General features: G+C 39.4%; 1 protein-coding gene across 1 annotated transcript in view; it reads right to left on the bottom strand.

The window, feature by feature from the left end:
- The window catches only part of ATG4C (autophagy related 4C cysteine peptidase), an 80,761-nt gene that overhangs the window by 23,586 nt on the left and 36,490 nt on the right, over window positions 1-20,685 (bottom strand). The window contains exons 6-8 of the mRNA XM_072649716.1: window positions 18,194-18,264; window positions 9,942-10,078; window positions 205-283 (exon numbers count right to left, since the gene is read on the bottom strand). Of these exons, the coding sequence (XP_072505817.1) occupies window positions 205-283; window positions 9,942-10,078; window positions 18,194-18,264 (287 nt within the window). The remainder of the gene's footprint in view (window positions 1-204; window positions 284-9,941; window positions 10,079-18,193; window positions 18,265-20,685) is intronic.

Genomic DNA, 20,685 nt, shown 5'->3' with positions numbered 1-20,685 from the left:
CAACAACTGAAATTAAACATACATTTTACAGAATCCAATTACTTTGCGGGGCAAATGACAAATGAGTGGACTTTAGGGAAGCCGATGAATTAATAAGGCCCTCATTTCGCTACTTTAATCATCTTGTTTCCAAGTGATCCCATATTAACTTCCTGGGTTTTTAAAGAAAACCATAAAGAAACATAATCTTATTAAATCACTAACCTTGAAATCCAGCAAAGTAATATGACTGCTTGGGTTTTCCACCAATGATGCCCACACAATATTCAAGGCTTAAAATTCCCTGCCAAGAAAAATTAATTCATATTTAATGAAAGTCAACAGAAAAAATGAAAGTTAATTTTTTAAGATAACAAAGATGTTTCTACCAAGATTTTAATCAGTGTTATGTTCATTATGCAAATATTATTTACACTGAATCATTTGGGGTAAAAATCAAGACTGAAAAATAAATGAAGGCATTCATTTTAATAATGAGGATTATCATTTCATTTATTAGCTCTACTTAAAGACATTTTGTCCTACCAATCCTAAAAACCCAGGGACTCACAGGATATAAAGAAAGAATTGGAAGGGCCACTAGAGGCCACCAAGCCCAACCTCTTTATTTCACAGATGGGGAAACTGAGACACAGAGAAGGCCCCCAACTCTCCCCTGCTCACACAGCTATCCCAACTGGGCCCAGAACTCCCAGCCTCACATTTAGATCAAGTAAATCGAGTAAAAAATGTCCACACTTCCCAAGCAAGTTTTTAGATTTCCTACAATACCAAACAAAATAACAACAGGTTATCTCTTAGAATGAGTGGGACTAGATTAACTAGTTTCAAAATATAGCAATGATGACAAAAACTCCCTGGATTCTAAATTCTGTTCCACTGGGCGATTTCCCCATTTTTCCAGTACCAATGTGTACAATGTTGACATTTGATAAAAAAAAACATGTTTGAAAAAAAAAAACAAACATGTTTGAAAGTCACTAGTCAAAAAAAAATGGGGAAAACTGGATAGTCATATGGACAAAAACAATACTTTGCATCTATTTCTCATACTATATGGTACAAAAAATGTTAACTAGATAAGTGATTTAAATTTTTGTTTAATTTTTTTATTTCAAATTGGAAGAAAAAGGAACGAACTTGCCCCACGTATGAAACAAAGAAAACTGTTAACCAAATGGAAGCTTTAGAGACAAAACTAATGGGTTTAATTTTTTTTCAAAAGAATTTTGCATAAGGCATAAAAAAAAGAAAGGAAAGAGACTGGGGGATATATTTGCAGTGAATACAAACAAACAATACAAAACTTATAAGAAACTGCTATCACCCTTAGCCTCTGTATACCCAGAAGCAAGGACCAGGCAGGCACTGAAAAGCTGCTTGCTGACTGTCTGGTTGTTTGATACATATTCCCAAGAGTAATAACACACATTTCCCAATAGAGTAATGGTCAAAGTACATGAATTTATGTTTATGAACTTATATTTATAATTTATCATAATTAACTTATTAATTAAATTTATATTTATGAAAGAAGAAACCGCTAACCACAAAAAAAGACATGTATCAGCAAGGACCCTGTCACACACAGGAGGGCCTGTGTGTGACAGGTTCTTAGACCTGCAGCTTTTGAGGGGTCAACAATTACTTTAACCAAGCACATGTATCATTCACATGTTCAGGAGAAAAAGTCGGCACCCTGAACTTCAGAGAAAATACAAACAGAGAAATAAAGACCGACAGACAGGGCTTCCAACCGTCTGACCATAAGCAATACATACATCACAGATCAACAGACAGAGCTAACTGTCTGACCATCACATACATACATAGTTACCAGAGAGAAGCACCAACATCTGGGTTTTCACAGCCGGGGGGGCCCCTCAGCAGCTGCCCAGAGTCTCATCTGGACAAACAAACACTTCCAGTGAGTGAGCCCCAAAATATAACCTCACCTCGGAGTACACATACACTTCTCAGAGCCAGAGGGCATCACAACCCATGAGAAGCAGTGTCTCATCAGAATTAACAGAAGCTGTGGGTCTTCCTACAAAACAAATGTCCCCTAATCAAGCTCCCCTTAATGGGCAGGGGAAGATCTTTAACTCTCATTAACATAATTAACATTACAAGATGCTCTTCATGTTTCAAGTCCACCTTAACATACCAGCTTGTGACTATAAGAGTGACAAAAATAGCAAAAAACACTCTATCATTCAATGTTGCTGAGGCGACAGGAAAGTAAGCATGACGATTCCATTTGTGGTAGGGCTGAAGATTAGTGGCCAGTATTTCAGAGAGCACCAGGACAACATGCAACACAAGTCACAAAATGGGTCACATCTTTCGGCCCTGAAATTCACAGTCTTAGGACACAAGCCTAAAATTATAGAAAGAAAAGTCCTTCTCATTGGTCGTATTCATCGGTATTTTATTTGTAACAGGAAAAAAAGCAATAACAAACACAATGCATTTTTACATATATACATACATACATACAATGATTAAAAAGTGATTGAAAAAATTATGGTGTGTTAATATAATAAAATATGGTGTGAGTATAAAAACATACCAATACCATGAGGAAATACGGGAAGACCTCTGTGAAATGATGCGAAGTGAAATCAACATAAAAGACACCATAGGCATGTTCTTGATGGTAAGGTAAAGAAAACTTCTGATAGACTTGGAAAGGGACTTAGACTGCATTGATTTTTTTGGACTGACTTTCAATTCATTTGGCTCTACTTTGTTGAAGGTTAAGAGTTTTATATAATATTTTCTTTAATTATTTGATTTTAATGGTTATTAAGTTTCTAATAATTTTTTAAATGAAAGGAACAACTCAAAAGATTATATAATACACCCCCCCTCTACTTACAGTAGAATTCCACCTAAGATTTTCCAGTTCACTAAATAATTTATTCTTTAAAATATCCATGAAAGATTCCTATTGTATAAAAGAATCCTACCATGTAAGTAGACCCTACATTCTTTAAAACAGAGTCTCAAAATTTTCAATATCTGCAGTCTATTGTAGAATACCACTAGTACCAGGTCAGGTGTTACCAAATCCCAAGAGAACCAACCAGTCATCTAAGCCACTATGCTTCAAACATAAGAAGGGGCGTTTTCTTTAAGAGGAATAAAAATAAGTTGAGTATGTGCTCAAAGGTCTTAACTAGCAACCAAACAATGGTTTCCTTTGAAAAGGCATTTTTAAATTTTGTTTTAAGTTAGAGGAATTTTAAATCAGAGGAATCTTCCTAATCATTCCATAATTAAGAAAAGTAAATGAGATTGCAAATTTAGTAACATCATAGGACTAGATAAAATCACACATCAGACAAAACTACTTCCTGCTGACTGGGTTACTCACCATGAAGGATTCACTATCACTACCCATTTTTTCCCCCTCTAATCCTATCTTCCCAGCCCTTTCTTCCTTTCACTTGAAAGTGAGACTAGACTGAGAGCTCCTGGAGGGCACTGTATCCCCAGTGCTTAAGCAAGTGCCTGGCACACAGTAGGCACTTAATAAATGGTTGTGTACTTGACTGAGAGAAGTTTTGGATCACTTTTCTTTCATGATGGAACCTAGGAAGTAGAGAGAAGGCTTAGTCTCTGGGCACCAGGAGTCCCTGGCAACCCTATGCAGAAAGCAAAAGGTTCTAAGAGATGGAGAGACGAAAACTGATGGTGCTGGACAACTTAGGTCCCATTTACCTTTCCTCTGCAGTAAATCAGGGAAGATTCAGCTGTAAATCAGGTGCAATTTAGGAACCAGAATGCCCATGGATTCACAGGACCTTGCCTTTGTAGAGACCCAAAGACTGGCTTTTACACCACAGGCTTCTTTCCTGCTCCTGGGGGATGGGGATTCACTTAGTCACATGCAGGAGGCTGTAAATAAGGCTGGAGGCCTCAGTAAAGGACAGGCCTCATGCTTTGTGCTGCCTGAAAACACGCTGGATGTCCCTCAATGGGCAACCACTAAGGAAGCCCCACCTATTGCCTGACTGCCCGCAGGGAACAAGACAGCTGCTGAGGTAAGTTCTCTTCTCTTTCTCTCTAACGAGGGTGAGCTCTTGGGAACTTCTTTGGTGTTTCATGAAAAGATGAAAGGTGTGATGGAAAAAGATGAACATTAATGGCTATGAACATGGCTGTCCTCCAGCTACTGGCAAGAATTCATGATGTCACATGCACTGGACCCCAACTTTTGACACTGTGGTTACTTTTGCTCCCCATCTACCTTTATCCTCTGTCATTGGTGTTTTAACATAAACTCCACTTATCAAGGCATCAAAGTCACTCTTTAATTTCAATTGGATATTTCTCAACAGTCAATGTTTTGTAGGCACAGTTAATCAATGAATACTTATTAAGCACCTACTATGGGCCAGGAACCCTGTTAGGCAACAGGAATATTTAAAAAGAGACAACAGACCCTGCCCTCAAGTATCTTATAATCTAATGGACAGGAAGGTTGGGTTGAACAGATGAAAGAAAGAATATCTGCCCCAAAATTTAATGGATCTTTTTTTAATCAGGTTCCTCATCACCTCGGACAGCACAACTTCACACAACACAACCATTTGTGGATTATCAAGAAATCAGGTTCTGGTTAGGTCAATCAGAAAGTACTTGGTTACTGGTACAGGCATCAGGAGAATGGCAGAAAGGCTGTGGAGAAACAGCCACAGGCAACAAAATTATTTATCTTTGCATAAAAGGGGCTGGTGATCATGAATCCCAGAAGCTGAAAATAAAGGCAGGACCTCCACAGTTGCTGGGTCCCATCCATCCTCAGAGGAATTTCCTCATACCATGCCTCATGGTGAGCAGCCCTGCAGCTTCCGCTGAGGCCCTGAGAGGATTGGGAACCCACAGCCTCGAAGAGCAGCCATTCAACTCTGGGACACCTCAAATGATTGACAAGTTTTCCCTGGCTTAACTCCCACTCACTACTCCTGGTTCTGAGGAACATTCATTTAAAGGGGTGTTTGGTTCTAGCAAAGGAACCGGTAATCACAAAGCATCAACAGCCTTTCATCCAAATCAGGTCATGATAGGCCACCCTATTTCCTTTTTAATCAGGTTACCAAGCTAGCAGTAGAGAAGGCCACAATAGCCAGTGCTGATACTGCACCTTAAGGTTTTCAAAGCATTTTACAAGTGTCATCTCATTCTATCTTCGTAACAACCCTATGAGGGAATTCCTATTATTATCCCCATTTTACAGATTAGGAAACCAAGGGTGAGAAAAGTTAGGTGTCATGCCCAGGATCCCACACCTGGGCACTGTTTGCAGGAGGATTTGAACTCAGATCTTCCTAATTTCAAGATCAACACTCTAGCTCCTAAACTATTCAAGTCCTATAGGTATAGTTGACCCAGATTTTAGTCAAGCATTTGATAAAATATCTTTTTTCTGGGGAAGAGATACTGAGATCTGGACTGTATGGCAACAGAATTAGATGGCTTTGGGAGCTGGTAGAAAACCTCGATGCACAGAGTACTAGGAATAGGTCCACTATCAAGATGGCGGGAGTTTTCCAGCAGCTCACTCCAGGCTATGTGCTGGACCTGAAGGACTTATCATATTTGTCAGTGAGTTGAATAAAATATAGATGGCACACTCACTAAACCTGGAGCTGATACAAAACTGGCAGGGACAGCCAACTCAGTGAGAGATGGAGTCAGGATTCACAAACACCTTCAGAGACGAGCGTCTTGGGCCAGATCTTAGAAGCTGAAATTTAATACCAGTAAGTGTAGTCCTATATGGTTTCCATAAAATCTGCCTCACAAACAGATCCAGGAAGACTTGGTTCTATGCCAGTCTGCCTGAGGAAGTTCTGGGCATCTCAGAGGACTTCCCCCTGCCTACATCTTAACCATACAACGCCACTCGCATTAGCCTGAGATCTGGGCATCTCAGAGGACTTCCTCCTGCCTACATCTTACCTGTACAACGCCACTCACATTAGCCTGAGATCTGGGCATCTCAGAGGACTTCCTCCTGCCTACATCTTACCCATACAACGCCACTCACATTAGCCTGAGATCTGGGCATCTCAGAGGACTTCCTCCTGCCTACATCTTACCCATACAACGCCACTCGCATCAGCCTGAGATCTGGGCATCTCAGAGGACTTCCTCCTGCCTACATCTTACCCATACAACACCACTCGCATTAGCCTGAGAGCACCTGGAGAGCAGGGATTGTTCTTTTGTTTCTTTATTTGTATCCTCCGTGCTTTGTACAGGACCTGGCACACAGCAGGTACTTAATGCTGGCTTCCAAGAACAAAAGGGCCACAGTTCCTCTGTATTCTGCCCTAGTCAGAACAAATCTGAAGCCCTGGACTCAGAAATGAATGCCACAGTCTAAGAAGGACGAAAACAGGTTGAACGTGCCCAGAGATGGGCTGCCAGGTTGAGCTATCTGAAGGTGTCCAAAAAGAGAAAGCTCAGGAGGGAACAGAATAGCCATGTTGGGGCATGAGAAGGGTTGTCCTAAGGACTACAGCTTCCCAGAGGTGGAGGAGGCTCTCAGAGTTGGGGGGAATACCCTGGGGGAGGTCATCAAGCAGAGGCCCTATGGACAATCACCAAGTACCTTCAATTCTGTTACTGCATAGTATGGGCAAAAGCAGGAAACACAAACCACAGGCTCACAATCTTTGTCAGGGATATATTTTTTTAAAAATAGGAACTTAATAAAAAACAGTAGCAGAGTTTTATACATGTTAAATGGCTAAAATCTAGAAATGCTCAAGTAAAGAGCAGCAGTGTCTGTGGCATGGGCTGCACCCCAGTTCCCAAGGGCCAGGCTGGCAAAGTCCACGGCTACAGGCCAGAGGGCCACCTCACTGAGTGGAATGGCAGAGGCATAGTGGGAGGTGGGTGAGGCAAAGCGCATGGGTACAGACCAGTCTTACTCTGCCCACAGCCCCTACTATACCAGAAGATAAATAATCAGTGTAGCACTTTACTCAAGTTTGCTTGTAGAAGTGGATATGAGAAAGGCTGTCACTTGTGAGTTACTGTAAAGTGGCACAGTTTTCTGTATTCTTGCTGTTTCTTGGGGACATGAGTGAGCACAAAGACAAAGTTCCAAATTCATATGATACTCAAATCAGACCCTAACATATCAATCACCCTGGAACAAAACCAGGGTTAGAGCAGAACTGACTGCGTTATGGTGACAACTTCCTTAAACTCTGAATTGAACAAGACAACTCCCAAGGTCCCTTCTGACTCACAAATTCCACAATTCTGTGATTCTGTGCAAGCTCTTGTATTCTTATTTCTTCAGTATGAGACATGTAGTGTGGGGTTGGAGTTCTGAATGTGCTACTTACCAGCTCTATTGAAGTGACAGTAGGGAGCCGACAGAGCTTACAGGGTGTATGTGTATATGGCAGGGCAGGGGAGGAGGGTGCCATAGTCAGACTCAAGCTTTGATGAAGACCATGTAGGAAGAGAGAATAGTCTGGAGAGGGCAGAGACTCGAGGCAGGTGGAACCACCAGCAGCTAGTGTGATGGTCCAGGCAAGAAGTGAGGAGAGTCTGTACCAGGATGGGGACAGAGGTAGAGAGAGGAGCGGGCTACACAAGAGATGTTATGAAGGCAAAATCAACAGGCCTTAGCAACAGGTTGGACAAGTGGGATGAGGGAGTCAAGAATGACACCTAGGTTTCAAGCCTAGAGAAGAATGATAGTCCCTTTGATGGGGATAACAAATTCAGGAAGAGGGGAGACTTTGAAAGGAAAGAGAACAAGTCCAGTTTTGGACATGCTGAGTTCAAGATATCTATGGAACATCCAGTTCAAAATAAAGCCATCCCAATGACTCCAAGGTACCCAGAGACCACGTCAGCTGCTTATGGGCATGGGCAGGAGCTGGCCCAGATTCCAACCATCTCCTGGTGGGAGGGGACCACTGAAGATTCAGCTGAGATGCCTTTAGAATTTCACCAAGAGCTATCTGATGGCATACCCTAGAAGTCACAAAGCCATCTTCCTCCAGATCTCTCCAAGAACACCCCACAGTTACTCTCTTATGGGCATGGACCAAGTTCAGCCTACACTTAAGCAAGTATGGGTTTCAGCCCTGAGATGCCTCACATGAGATTACTGGGGACACTGTACTCCCTTTAGGGTGAAAAAAGTGACTGTTTCATCAGAAACACTACTCTTTCTAAAGAGTTTCTATATGCCATAGACCTACTTCTCAGAAAGCATACCCAATCCTGAATCCCCATGCACAGCAGACACCAATAGCCCAGGACGTACACAGTGGGTGCAGCACTGTTACCACAGAGGGGAAAAGACCCAGATGCCCCTCTAGAGCACTGAGTCCATCCTCGACAGAAGAATCACTAAAAGATCAAGACAACGGTACAGGAAGAAAAGCCCCTTCCCCCCGCCCCCCGTGGAGGGGAGCCCCCACTGTGTGGCTACCAGTGCACGGAGAGTCCCTTTACCACAGAGAGCAAGTGATCAGGCCTTCAATGTTATAAGGAAATAACGGGAAAAGGGGTGCCTGGGCACAGCTAAAGATACTTACTGAATAACTAAGAGAAAACACTCTTCTCTGTACCTTCCAAGCTCTTAGGAAGATCTGAGGGTTTAGAAAAAGAAAACCTCACAAACCTCTGGGAAAGATTCATCAGTGAGAGGAGGAAGAACGGTTACACTGTACATGATTCCTTCATTCAGGCTAAAAGAGACTGCAGGGCACAAAGCGAGCGCTATTCTCGAAAACACGCTGGGCAGTCAAGAAAACAAGTCACATTCCACGAATCACAGAAGAGAATTGGACCAAGGCCCTTGGTGGAAGGAGAAAGAATTAAACATGGTCCCTGGAAGGGCCGCCGCTCTCCAGGTGTGGAGTCTCCACATAACAGGGCACAGCCCCTCTACTGCCCAGTCCATCACCCTGCAGCCAACCTGAGGAGGCTTCTGGGGCTCAGGGAGGCAAGGCCTCAAACAACAAACATAAAGCTGGGGTCACAAGCTGGAGAACTCTCCAGGAGTGGCTGCTCAAACCCCAGGGTCACTTCTGCGCCCCAAAGTGTGTTAGGGTAAGGCTTTAATGGGAGATGGACCAGTGTTCAAGCAGATGTCAGTGCACCCAAGTGGCCCTAGAACCTGACTAAAATGTCACTGAGAAATATTTAACATAGTGAATAAAAATACCACAGAATATAGGTAATTGTTCATTTGTGGTTTTCCAAGTCAATATGCAGCCATCCCACAGGGATCCCTATGTGTGGCTTGGCAGCCCATTTCTACTTGAGCTAGACACCACTGCTTTAAATCATAATGTTTAAATCACACTGAAAAGCCAGAACATTAAGTCTGACTAATTAAAGTTAAATGTAGCTTTTTTCAGCTCTCTTTCTTTGCCTCCCACAAGCATTTCTCCCTCACATCAGCCCCAGCTGCGAGCTCCCCTCATCATGTCTACCTTTATAAAAAGTCATTCTAATCTTTCTTATTGACCTCATGGTAGCATCAGAAAACAAATCAATAGTAAGAAAAATAATCTGATGTTGACAGAAAAGTCTATGTTTCAATATCTGATCATATTAAGGTGGTTTAATTTAGATTTAAATTATACACAAAGGCGTTATCTACACCTTTAAGTCCCAAAGGCAGGTGATCTGAACAGTAACTGAAATTGGTTTGTAACTATTGCTTCTCCTCAGGTAGCTCTGAAGAAAATAAAGTAGGTATTTCCACTTTACCACAGAACACTATGTGCTCCTCAGTATACTGAAATGTAAAATCTCTCAAGTCAAACTTGACAGCTTAGATCTATAAAATCATCACTACACATTTACTAGAAAGAAGACTGGCAAGTTTGTATTCTCTCCCATTGGCCAGTATGGCTGTTTTTTAAAATGCTACAACTCTTCTCTCCTACCTTCACAAACTCTAAGTAATCCGTGTTGGTTCTCTCTCCTCCAAGTCGAACAGGAACTAAGATAATGACAGCTTTGTCTTCTGTATTCTCAGAGCCCGTACAAATGCACTGTTTGTCAATGACATCAGCCTTGTAAACTAGAAAAAATACAATTAGTACTCGTTAGATTTCCACACAAATGACTCCAAGATCACTTTTCTCTGGACTTCTTTTCATTGCCCAGTTAAATGCCTCCCTCTATCCTCTGAGACAGAGACAACAATGTCTCAACCTCCTTTTAAGCTAAATATGGTAAGATGCTCAAGTGTCCCCTAAAGACTCCTTGGTATACAACACCACAGTCAGTTTTCCTCGACTAAACACTTGGGCTCTTCCAGAGTCTAACTTCTGATTACCAAATACCTCCATCAGGATCTCAGATCTGGACTAAGGAAACCTACTCCAAGGCCTTTCCGGTTCCATGCCCTCATCCTGAGGCTAAGACACGTAGTATGGGATTTCCTATCTTTGGCTTCTACCTCACCTCACTTTCTCAGAGGGGCTCACTGAAGATAACACAGTATAATGGAAAGAACACCAGATTTGGAGTCGTGTCCCTTCTCTGACTTGCCACTCTGTGTCTTGGCTTCCTCATCAGTTCAATGAAGGGGCCAGAGTGGCTGAGCCCCAAAGCCCCTTCCAGGTCTAAATCCATGAAACTATGATGGTTTCTTATGCCATCAAATTCAAAACTATTTATTCTGGCTTTCTGAGAGCCTCCTCACTTCTGCTCCATTCTCCCAATTCATTCCTGTCAAATGAATCTCCATTTCTAAGAGGTTTCTATTATCTATATAAATCAGCATTCCAACTAATGAGACAAACTAACAGTTCTAGAGGCATGCCCAACAAAGAGTGGCCTAGAAAACGTCACTGGTTTTCTTCCAACTTTACCAATATTCTCCATTGCCTTAGCACAAGCAGGCTTCGACAGCAAAATCTTTAAAAGTTACTTCAAATAAAGGAAAAGAACTCACACAAATTCAAATTCAGCAAACATCTATTAAGGAGGGAAGAAACAAGTATTGATTATGCATCTACTATGCACTAGGCACCATGCACCATGCCAATAAGCACGTTACAAACAGTGTCTCATCCAGTTCTCACAACAATCCTTCAAGGTAGATGTTGTTATACAGATGAGGAAACTGAGCCAGAAAAAGATTAAGTAACTTGCCTAGAATGACACCATTAGTAAGAATCTAAGGAAGGATTTGAACTCAGGTGTTCCTAACTCCAGGCCCAATGCTCGGTGTACTGAGCCACTATCTGCCTCTATTAACTTATTATGTCAGGAACTGGGGTTACAAAAATGAAAAATGACAGTCTATGACCATCCAGTAATTTGCAGTCTAATACGAGGATGAAACACATAAATAAGTAAAATTAGAAAAGAAGTCCCTTGGAGAGCCTGGCTAAAGTAGTCTGAGATATGGTGTGGATTGCTCCTCTATGAATGTGGGAAAGATGATTGTGAAGTAGCCAGGATCTAACAGATGGTGAAGGAGAAGGTCAGCAGCAAAGATGGGAATGAAAGAAAGATGGGAGGGACATCCATTCCATGCGTGGAGGGCCACATACACAGCAGAGGGGCTGAGATCAGAAAAACAGCAAGTATTCCATTTGAGCTGGAATGAAAGGGAACATTCTGCAGTGGGGCCAGAAAGGTAGGAAATGGTCAAGTTGTGGGAGGCTGTGTCTATACTTTACTTAGTGGTCAACAGAAAGTCAATGAAAGGGTTTTGAGCAGAAGAGTAGTGAAGTCTGACCCACTCATTAAAAGATTATATTAACAAGCTGGAGTAGTGTACATGCCTGAGAAATATAAGAACATAAACTTTAAAGACCAATTATAAGGCATTTAATAAGGTCAAACTGTTTACTTCTTAAGAATTATGTCATTACTTGGGTAATTTGAAACAGCATACGCAGACAAAAGGCTTGGGATTGAGGTGAGTATGATGAGATGATCCTAAAAACTAAAATTGGATAGGGAAATGTAAAACTGAGCAATTATCTCTTACAAAAAAGGCTTGAATGGAAGAACTGCTACAGCGGAGGCAGGAGGAGCTGGAGGGCTGGCAGTGCTAGAAACTCATTCTCATCAGAACAATTAAATAAATCAATTAATTAATTAAACAGGGAATAACAATATATCTAAAAGGGTATAAAATGAAAAAGTCTTAACTTACAAAGAAATAGGAGGGCAAGGGGATAGGATGCCAGAGAGACTCTTAAAAGGGTGTGCAGATCAAGAAATAGGAGGGTAAGGGAAGAGGATAAGGGAGGGATTGTTAGAAGGGGTGTGGACTGGGAAGAAGCTGTGGTTACAAGTAAATCAGAGCTTTGAGGACGGACAGGGTAAAAAGAGAGGGAGAGAAGGACAAACAATAAGGAAAAATAGGAGGGAGAGAAATACATAACTTGCAATTATAACTCTGAAAGCGAATGGGATGAACTCACCCATAAAACAGAAACGAATAGCACAATGGATTAAAAACCAAAATCTAACAATATGCTGTTTAAAAGAAACACATTTAAAAATAAAAGATACACAGAGTTAAATAAAGGGCTAAAGTAGAATTTATTATTCTTCAGCCAGTGCAAAAAAAACAAGGGTAGTTATCATGATCTCAGAAAAAGTTAAATCTAAAATAGATTTAATTAAAAGAGGTAAGCAGGGAAACTATAACATGATAAAAAAGTACCACAAATAATGAAGTAATATCAATACCAAACCTGTATGCACCAAATACTATATAGTATCCAATTTTTTAGAGGAAACGCTAAATGAATTACAAGTGGAAATAGAAAGCAAAATTATAATAGTGGGGGACTTCAACCTTCCCCTCTCACAACTAGTTAAATATAACCAGAAAATAAAGAAGTCAAGGAGATGAATAAAATCTTAGATAAACTAGATATGACAGGCATCTGGAAAGAACCAAATGGGAATAGAAAGGAATATACCTTTTATATATGAGCACATACTGGGGCATAAAAAAACGATAGTTAAATGCAGAAAAGCAGAAATATTAAATGCACCCTTTTCAGATCACAATGCAATAAAAATTCTATTTAATAAGGACCATGGAAATGCATTAAAAATTAATTGGAGACTAAACAACCTAATCTTAAAGAATGAGTAGGTTAAAGAACAAATTATAGAAATAATCAATAATTTCATTATAGAGAATGACAATATTGAGACAACATACCAAAACCTATGGCATGCAGCAAAAGCAGTAATCAGAGGAAAATTTATATCTCTAAATGCTGATATCAATAAAACAGAGAAAGCGTAGACCAATAAATTGGGTATGCAGTTAAAAATCTAGAAAAAGAACAAATTTAAAATCTCCAATTAATCATCAGATTGGAAATCCTAAAAATAAAAGGTGAGATTAATAAAACCGAATGTAAGAAAACCATCGAATTAATAAATAAAAGTAGAAATTGGTTTTAGGAAAAAATGAAATAGGTAAATCATTGATTAATATGATTTTAAAAAGAGAAGAAAATCAAATCACTAGTATCCAAAACGAAAAGGGTGAATATACCACTTATGAAGATAAATCAAAACAATTCTAAGGAGTTATTTTGCCCAATTATATGCCAATAAATTTGACAATTTAAGTGAAATGGAAGAATATTTACAAAAATACAAACTTCCCAGATTAACAAAAGAATAGAATATCTAAATAAACCTATTTTAGAAAAAGAAATTGAATAGGCCATAAATGAGCTTCCTAAGAAAAAAGCATCAGAACCAGATAATACCAGTGAATTCTACCAAACATTTGAAGATCAATTAATCCTGATATTAAATAGATTACTAAAGCAAAGAAGGAGTCCTACTAAACTCCTTTTATGAAACAAATACGGTGCTGATACCTAAACCAGGAAAAGCAAAAACAGAGAAAGAAAATTACAGGCCAACTTCATGAATGAATACAGATGCAACAATCCTAGGTAACACATTAGCTAGAAGACTGCAACAATGTATCACAAAGATTATACATTGTGGCCAAGTGGGATTTGTACCAGGAACGCAGAGATGGTTTAACATAAGGAAAACTATTAACATAACTGATTATATCAATAACGAAAGTAATAAAAATCATTTATCAATATATGCAGAGAAAGCTTCTGACAAAATACAACACTCATTCCTATTAAAAACACTTGAAAGCACAGGTATAATTGGATTCTTCCTTATCTACCTAAAAGCATCCCGCAAGCATTATCCGTAATGAAGATAAGGTAGGAGCCTTCCCAGCAGGGTCGGGAGTGAGGGATGCCCGCTGTCACCAGCATGATTCAATCTTGTATCAGAAATGCTAGCCATAGCAATAAGAGAACAGTAAGAAATGGAAGGAGTCAGAGTGGGCAAGGAGGTAATAAAACCACCTCTTTTTAGAGAAGAGAAGATGATATACTCGGAAAATCCTTGAGATTCAACCAAAAAGTCAGTGGAAATAATAATTTTAGTAAAGTAGCAGGATATAAAATAAACCCACCTAAATCATCAGCATTTCTATATATTGAAAGCAAAACCTTGCAAGAAGAGATAGTAAGAGATACCCCATTTTTAAAAACTGTAGAGAATATAAAATACCTGGGCATATAACTGCCAAGGCAAACCCAGGAACTACATGAACAAAATTATAAAATATTTTCTATTCAAATAAAATCTGATTTAAATAACTGGATAAATATTAATTGTTCATGGGTAGGCAGAGCCAATATAATAAAAAGTCAATATGATAATAAATTATAATTATACCTAATCTACTTATTTAATGCCATTCCAATTAAATTGCCAAAAATTATTTTATTGAGTTGGAAAAAATAATAGCAAAATTTATCTGGAAAAACAAAAAGCTAAGACTATCAAAGGAATTGATGAAAAAATATAAAAGAAGGAGGTTTAGCATTGGCAGATCTTAAACTATAATGAATGGCAGGAGTTATCAAAACTCTCTGGTACTAGTTAAGAAAAAGAAAGGCAGGTCAGTGGAGTTTGCATACAATACATAGTAGAAAATTATTATAGTAACCTTTTGTTCAACAAATGTAAAGATTTAAGCTTCTGGGATAAAAATTCATTATTTGGTAAAAATTATTGAGAAAACTGGAAAGTAGTCTGGCAAAAATTGGGTATAGACCAATATCACCATTTACCAAGATAAGATCAAAATGGATATATGAGCTAGATATAAAGGGAGAAAATTAAGAAAATTAGAACATGGAACATATTATCTATTAGACTGACAGATAGGAGAGGAATTTGTGAATAAACTAGAGATGAAGAGCACTGAGATATAAAATGGATAATTTTTATTATATTAAATTTAAAAGTGTTTGTACAAATAAAACCAATGTAGTCAAGATTAGAAGGAAAGCAGAAAATTGGCGGGGGGGGGGGGAATTTGAGAGACAGTTTCTCATATAAAGGTCTCATATTTCAAATATATGGAGAACTTTTTCAAATTTATAAGAATATGAGTCATTCCCCAAATGATAAATGGTCAAAGGAAATGAACAAGAAGTGTTTTGATAAAGAAATTAAAACTATATTATAGTCATATGAAAAAATGCATAAATCATTATTAAAGAAATGTAAATTAAAACAACTTGGAGATATCATTGCATACCTATTAGATTGGCTAAAATGATAAAAAGGGAAAATGACAAATGTTAGAGGGGATGTGGGAAAATTGGGACATCAACATCCTGGTGGTAGAACTGTGAACTGATCCAAACATTTTGGAGAGCAATCTGGAATTATGTCCATCAAAGTAATAAAACTGTGTATACCCTTTGGCCACTATTGCTTCCCAAGATGATCAGGGCAAAAGGAAAAGTACTTGTAAGTTCTAAAGTATTCATAGCAGTTCTTTTTATGGTGGTGAAGAAGAGGAAATTGAGGGGATGCCCATTGATTGGGAAATGGCTGACTAAGCTGTGGTATACGCTGTGATGGAATACTAGATGAGCAGAGTGATTCTGGAAAAACATGGAAAGGCTTTTAGGAAATAATGAAGAGTGAAATGAGCAGAGCCAAGGGAACACTGCATACAAGCACAGCAACACTACTCAAAGAACAACTGGGAATGACTGTTATTTCCAGTATTATAAATACTCCAATCAACTATGAAAGAAGATACTATCAACCTCCAGAGAAAGAAAAAGAAAATATAAATATGCATAGTAAGGTTTTACATATAAATATATATATAAAATATGTGTGTGTATGTGTGTGCGCATGTGTGTGCATGTGTGTGTGCGTGTGTGTGTATATGTGTGTCTAATTGCAGCCTTCTCTAGTGCAGGCTGGGAAGGGAGGGAGGAAACAAATGAAAAGTACAGAGCAGAGAAGAAACGAAAACTCAGAAAGAGGCAGATAAAAGCAGAGTAGCTTTGATAAATGATGGGTAATGTTTACTACGTAGTTAAAAAAAAAGTAAGCCATCCGTGGTTTCATATTGAATATTCTCTTTGTGTTGTGGTGTATGCATGGAAATGTTTTTGTCTTTTTGTACTTAAGTTCAAAATGAATTAAAAATTTTAAATAACAACAAATTAGTCTTTGTAGAAGACCAAACCAAACACAACACATTTGCTGACCTTCCCTCAGTAACCCAAGGTACATGATAGACCTAAGAGAACCTAAGAATTCTCGCAGCCTGAGTCTCTAAAAGGGAAGCTGGATAACAGGCAATGAAAAATGTCCAAGAACAAAGCCGTACTCAGACAATCACTGAAGATGAGAAGAGGGAGGTGTCTAAAGAGACAGAATGGCCTGCAGAGATAATGTGGGACAAGCTCAGATTTTAAGAAGACACACAGAACAGCCAGAAAGTTAGGGTGACCAAGAACGAGCACAGAAAATGTGGTGTGGTCTTGTGAGAATGCTGAATATCAATATCATGACAGACCTTTGGGGGAACCAAGGCCAACCTAGCACAGGACAAATCAGATGAAGGCGGTCTGCTGAACGATGAAGAGTGAGTGACCTTCCTGACTCTAAGGAGACTCTAATAAGAGCCAAGGGAGGAAATCCTAAGAGTATTCAGTGACCAGTGCAACAGGGCAGACTGAGTAGCCCCCATTCCATCTTGGGCTGCACTCACACATATCTAGAATCCAGAATGAGGGAGACAACAGGGCCTGGTAGATCGCTCTGGTGAGGACACAACCTCCATCTTGTATCACAAGCTGGAACACGTCCACAGGAGAATGCCCAGGATGGTGAGGCCATACAAGGCCTGGCTGAAGCAACAAGGGGATGCAATTCTACCTCTGAATATTTATCACATGAAGGGGGAACAATCAGATTCCCTCTGTTTGGTACGCAAAGGCAAAACTAGGCACCATCAGTGGGATTTGTATAGTTCACTATAAAGATGACCTGTCCAAAAATGCAACCAATTGCTTCAGTAGTCACAGGAAGGTTTAAAGCAGAGGGTGATGACCACATGCTGAGGACACTGCTGTACAGGGGGTGAACACATCAGATGCAGTTTGCTTTAGGACGGCTCCAACGTTCTACTGAGCAGCCTCAGGGCCATATCTGCTCTACTTTAAACACCAAGAAGCACATCACAAGCACTCAAATATGATACATGACAAATAATATTCAGCTTTTAGAATATTCAAATGTACAGAAGGCATTAGTATTATTCTGGAAAAAACCTAATCTATATGGGGTATCTACATTTGGACATGTTTTTTATTTTCTCAGGAAATCAAGGTCTCTACTTCAATCCCAACAAAGTTTCAAAATATTTTTCTTGATTAACAATTAAATAAAATATAACACAGACAACAAGAAAGAAGCACAGATAAGAGTCACAGACAGCAAGATTTTACTGCCAAACCACAAAACAAAGTTCCTTGAAAGATGATGTCAGAATATCTGTTCTTCCCTAAAAATCATTATCTTAGTGAAAAGCTACCTAGCAAATGTTTTTCTAGATATATAATAAGTAATATTTTACTGTTAAGCTCTTATGAGGGAAATTAATGTTACAATATTGACTTTTTAAATCAATAAAAATTTCCTGAATGTATACTATGTGTGAGGAACTAAGACACAGCACCCCTTCCCTCAAAGAGCCTAGAAGTGCTATTGAGATCTCAAGCTTTAAAACACATGAAAAACTGAATAAGTAAATTTAATAAAGGCCAGAATTAATTGTCCTACCCACCTGTACAATCCTGAGCAACATAAATTGTTATTCCTTGTAAATCGGGATGTCTTGCCTCTTCAACTGCTTTTCTATAAAAAAGAGCAAACATATGATTCTCCTTTAAAATATTAAACAGAATTTTCATGCAGTAACCAAAGACCACTAAACCACAACCAAAGCAGTTTTTATTTCTAGCAGAGTGCTGGACTGATATGAGACCAAGCACTTCCCATAACCTCTCTTGGCCATGGTCTTCATCAGCAAAGTAAAGGTAATAACAGAATTCACATCCCAGTGTTGTTAGGAGGATCCAGTACCATATAAAGCACTTTGCAGACACCTTCTGGTCATTTTAAGTTATCATTCCAATGAATTCAAATTCACCAAAAGCATTTTTAAGTTCCTCCTCTGTGCAGGGTAAACAATACCAGAACTCCTTTCAAAGGAGTTCAAATACTACATTAAGCTATCCAAAGAACAGCACAGCTGATCTCATTTCATATGCTAACAAGACCAAGTCCTGCTCCAAAAGCCTGCGGCACAGAGATAAGCATAGGCTCTCAAAGGCTCTGCCAACAGAACACAGACTCTGGCGGGATCTACCATGCTTTAAAAAAAAAAAAGTTTTTGTGTGTGGCCCCCTGACAATAAATCAGGTCTGCTTTCCAAGGGTCAGAGCCAGGACACTGGCCTTGGTGCTGAACTTGTTGGCTATAACGGCCCATGAACCGAAGACCAATAAAAATGAGTTGCTACGGCTCTCTTTGCCAACACTGAAGGTTGCATAAAGGTACAGAAGAGGTCAGAGGGTGCTAAGAATCTCAGTTGTTGTACCATCTCTAACTTCAACTTGGCTGTCAGTCTACAGAACAATTCAATCTAGAGAACATAAAGATAGCCTTAAAAATATGATCTCATTTAATCCTCTCCACAACCTTAGGAAGTATTATCATTATCTTCATTTTACAAATGAGGAAACTGAGGCAGATAGTGGTTAACTGACTTGCCCAAGGTCACACAACTATGAAATGTTTAAGAATAATTGGTAGGAAAACTCTACAAAAAACTTCAAAAGACCCTCCAATTAAATTGACAAAAACTTTGATACTTGGTGACTTCAATACAAACATGGTTAAAAAATAAGCAAGGATGGCAAAAATTATATCAGAAGCATAGGTTCAGAACAATGAATGAGAGACTCAAAAGATCTGTGGACTATCCCAAAGTCTTAAATTACTATATCAGGAATATAGATTTCTAAAAACAGAGGGGGAACAGGGGGGAGGGAGGAAAGAAGCAGAAGGGAAGAGGAGGCAGAAGAAAATGAGGAAAGAGAAGCAGAAGGGAGGGAGGGAGGAAGGAGAAGGAAGGGAGGAGAAAAGGGGGAGGAAAGAGAGGGGAAGGGAAAGAAGAGGGAGAGAAGAGGAGGGAGGAGGGAGAAGGAAGGAGAACAAACCTATTAATCCAACAACAGTCTGCCTCAAGATGAGGAGATGGTTCAGGTTTATCAATGCCCAGCCACCAGAGAGCCAAGTCTACCAATTGGTCCCAAGCTACAAAGGCTTCAGCCTGGGGACCAGGAACGGTACAGATATGTTGTGGCCAGGCTGTGGGCACTGTCCGAGGTCTAGCTTGGCTAAGTGCCGACAGTCTTCTTATTAGGGTGGCTACAGGGCAACCTCTCTCCAACCCCACTCAGGGAGCACCCATTCCAATGGCATCAGAGATCTCTGAGAAATAGAAGCAGGAAGGGAAATATGTGTCCATGGGGAGTGCCTATTCCATATTATCTCTGCAGTCTTTTCCCAAAGCTCTTTTAACAGCAACAGTATTTGTAAAATTTATTCAGGAGCCCTTATGACCTGAAGAGGCGAGTTTCCAACTGAAGGTATACAAGTTGTGATGAGATTAATATGGGAAATGACCACAAAGAGAGACTGGGTCAACTCCCCAAAAGTATTTCTAGGGATGTTTCCCAAGTCATCTTTATTTTCTACTGATTAAATGAGGTTCTAAGAGATCTGTGCTGCATTCTATTCTATCCCAATGGAAGGGAGAAATGAGCCTTATGAATTACCATGCTTTTCATAAATCCTGTGCCACCTTGGGGATAATAAATATCACTTGATTATTATGCTGATGAAACAAAAACTAGACAACAGGAACTAATCCTCCCATTTTAATGGTTTGGTTTGTAAAATGTCTAAGTGTAGGAAGTCATGAGTCAAGACTTAAGAAAAATTTTAAATTGATCAATGTGTCTAACTGGAATAATTTACATCTACACCTTGACCTCTTATACTTGGATGACATATTAATGATTCAGTTTATGACAATACTGGGACATGCACAGAACACCTAAGACCATAAAAAACAAAAAATCAAGTAGTACCCAAATAAATGGCACATAAAAAGGCAAAGTATAGTGAAATTTGACTTTCGACTTTTTTCCGCCCACATTGAATGTCACAGACCCTTTACTTTTACTATGATATAATTATAATATTAAT

The sequence above is a fragment of the Notamacropus eugenii genome, chromosome 2, assembly GCF_028372415.1.
Source record: "Notamacropus eugenii isolate mMacEug1 chromosome 2, mMacEug1.pri_v2, whole genome shotgun sequence".
Lineage (NCBI taxonomy): Eukaryota > Metazoa > Chordata > Mammalia > Diprotodontia > Macropodidae > Notamacropus > Notamacropus eugenii.
The sequence above is the reverse complement of the archived record's forward strand: the minus strand, read 5'-3'. Positions and strand labels throughout refer to the sequence as shown.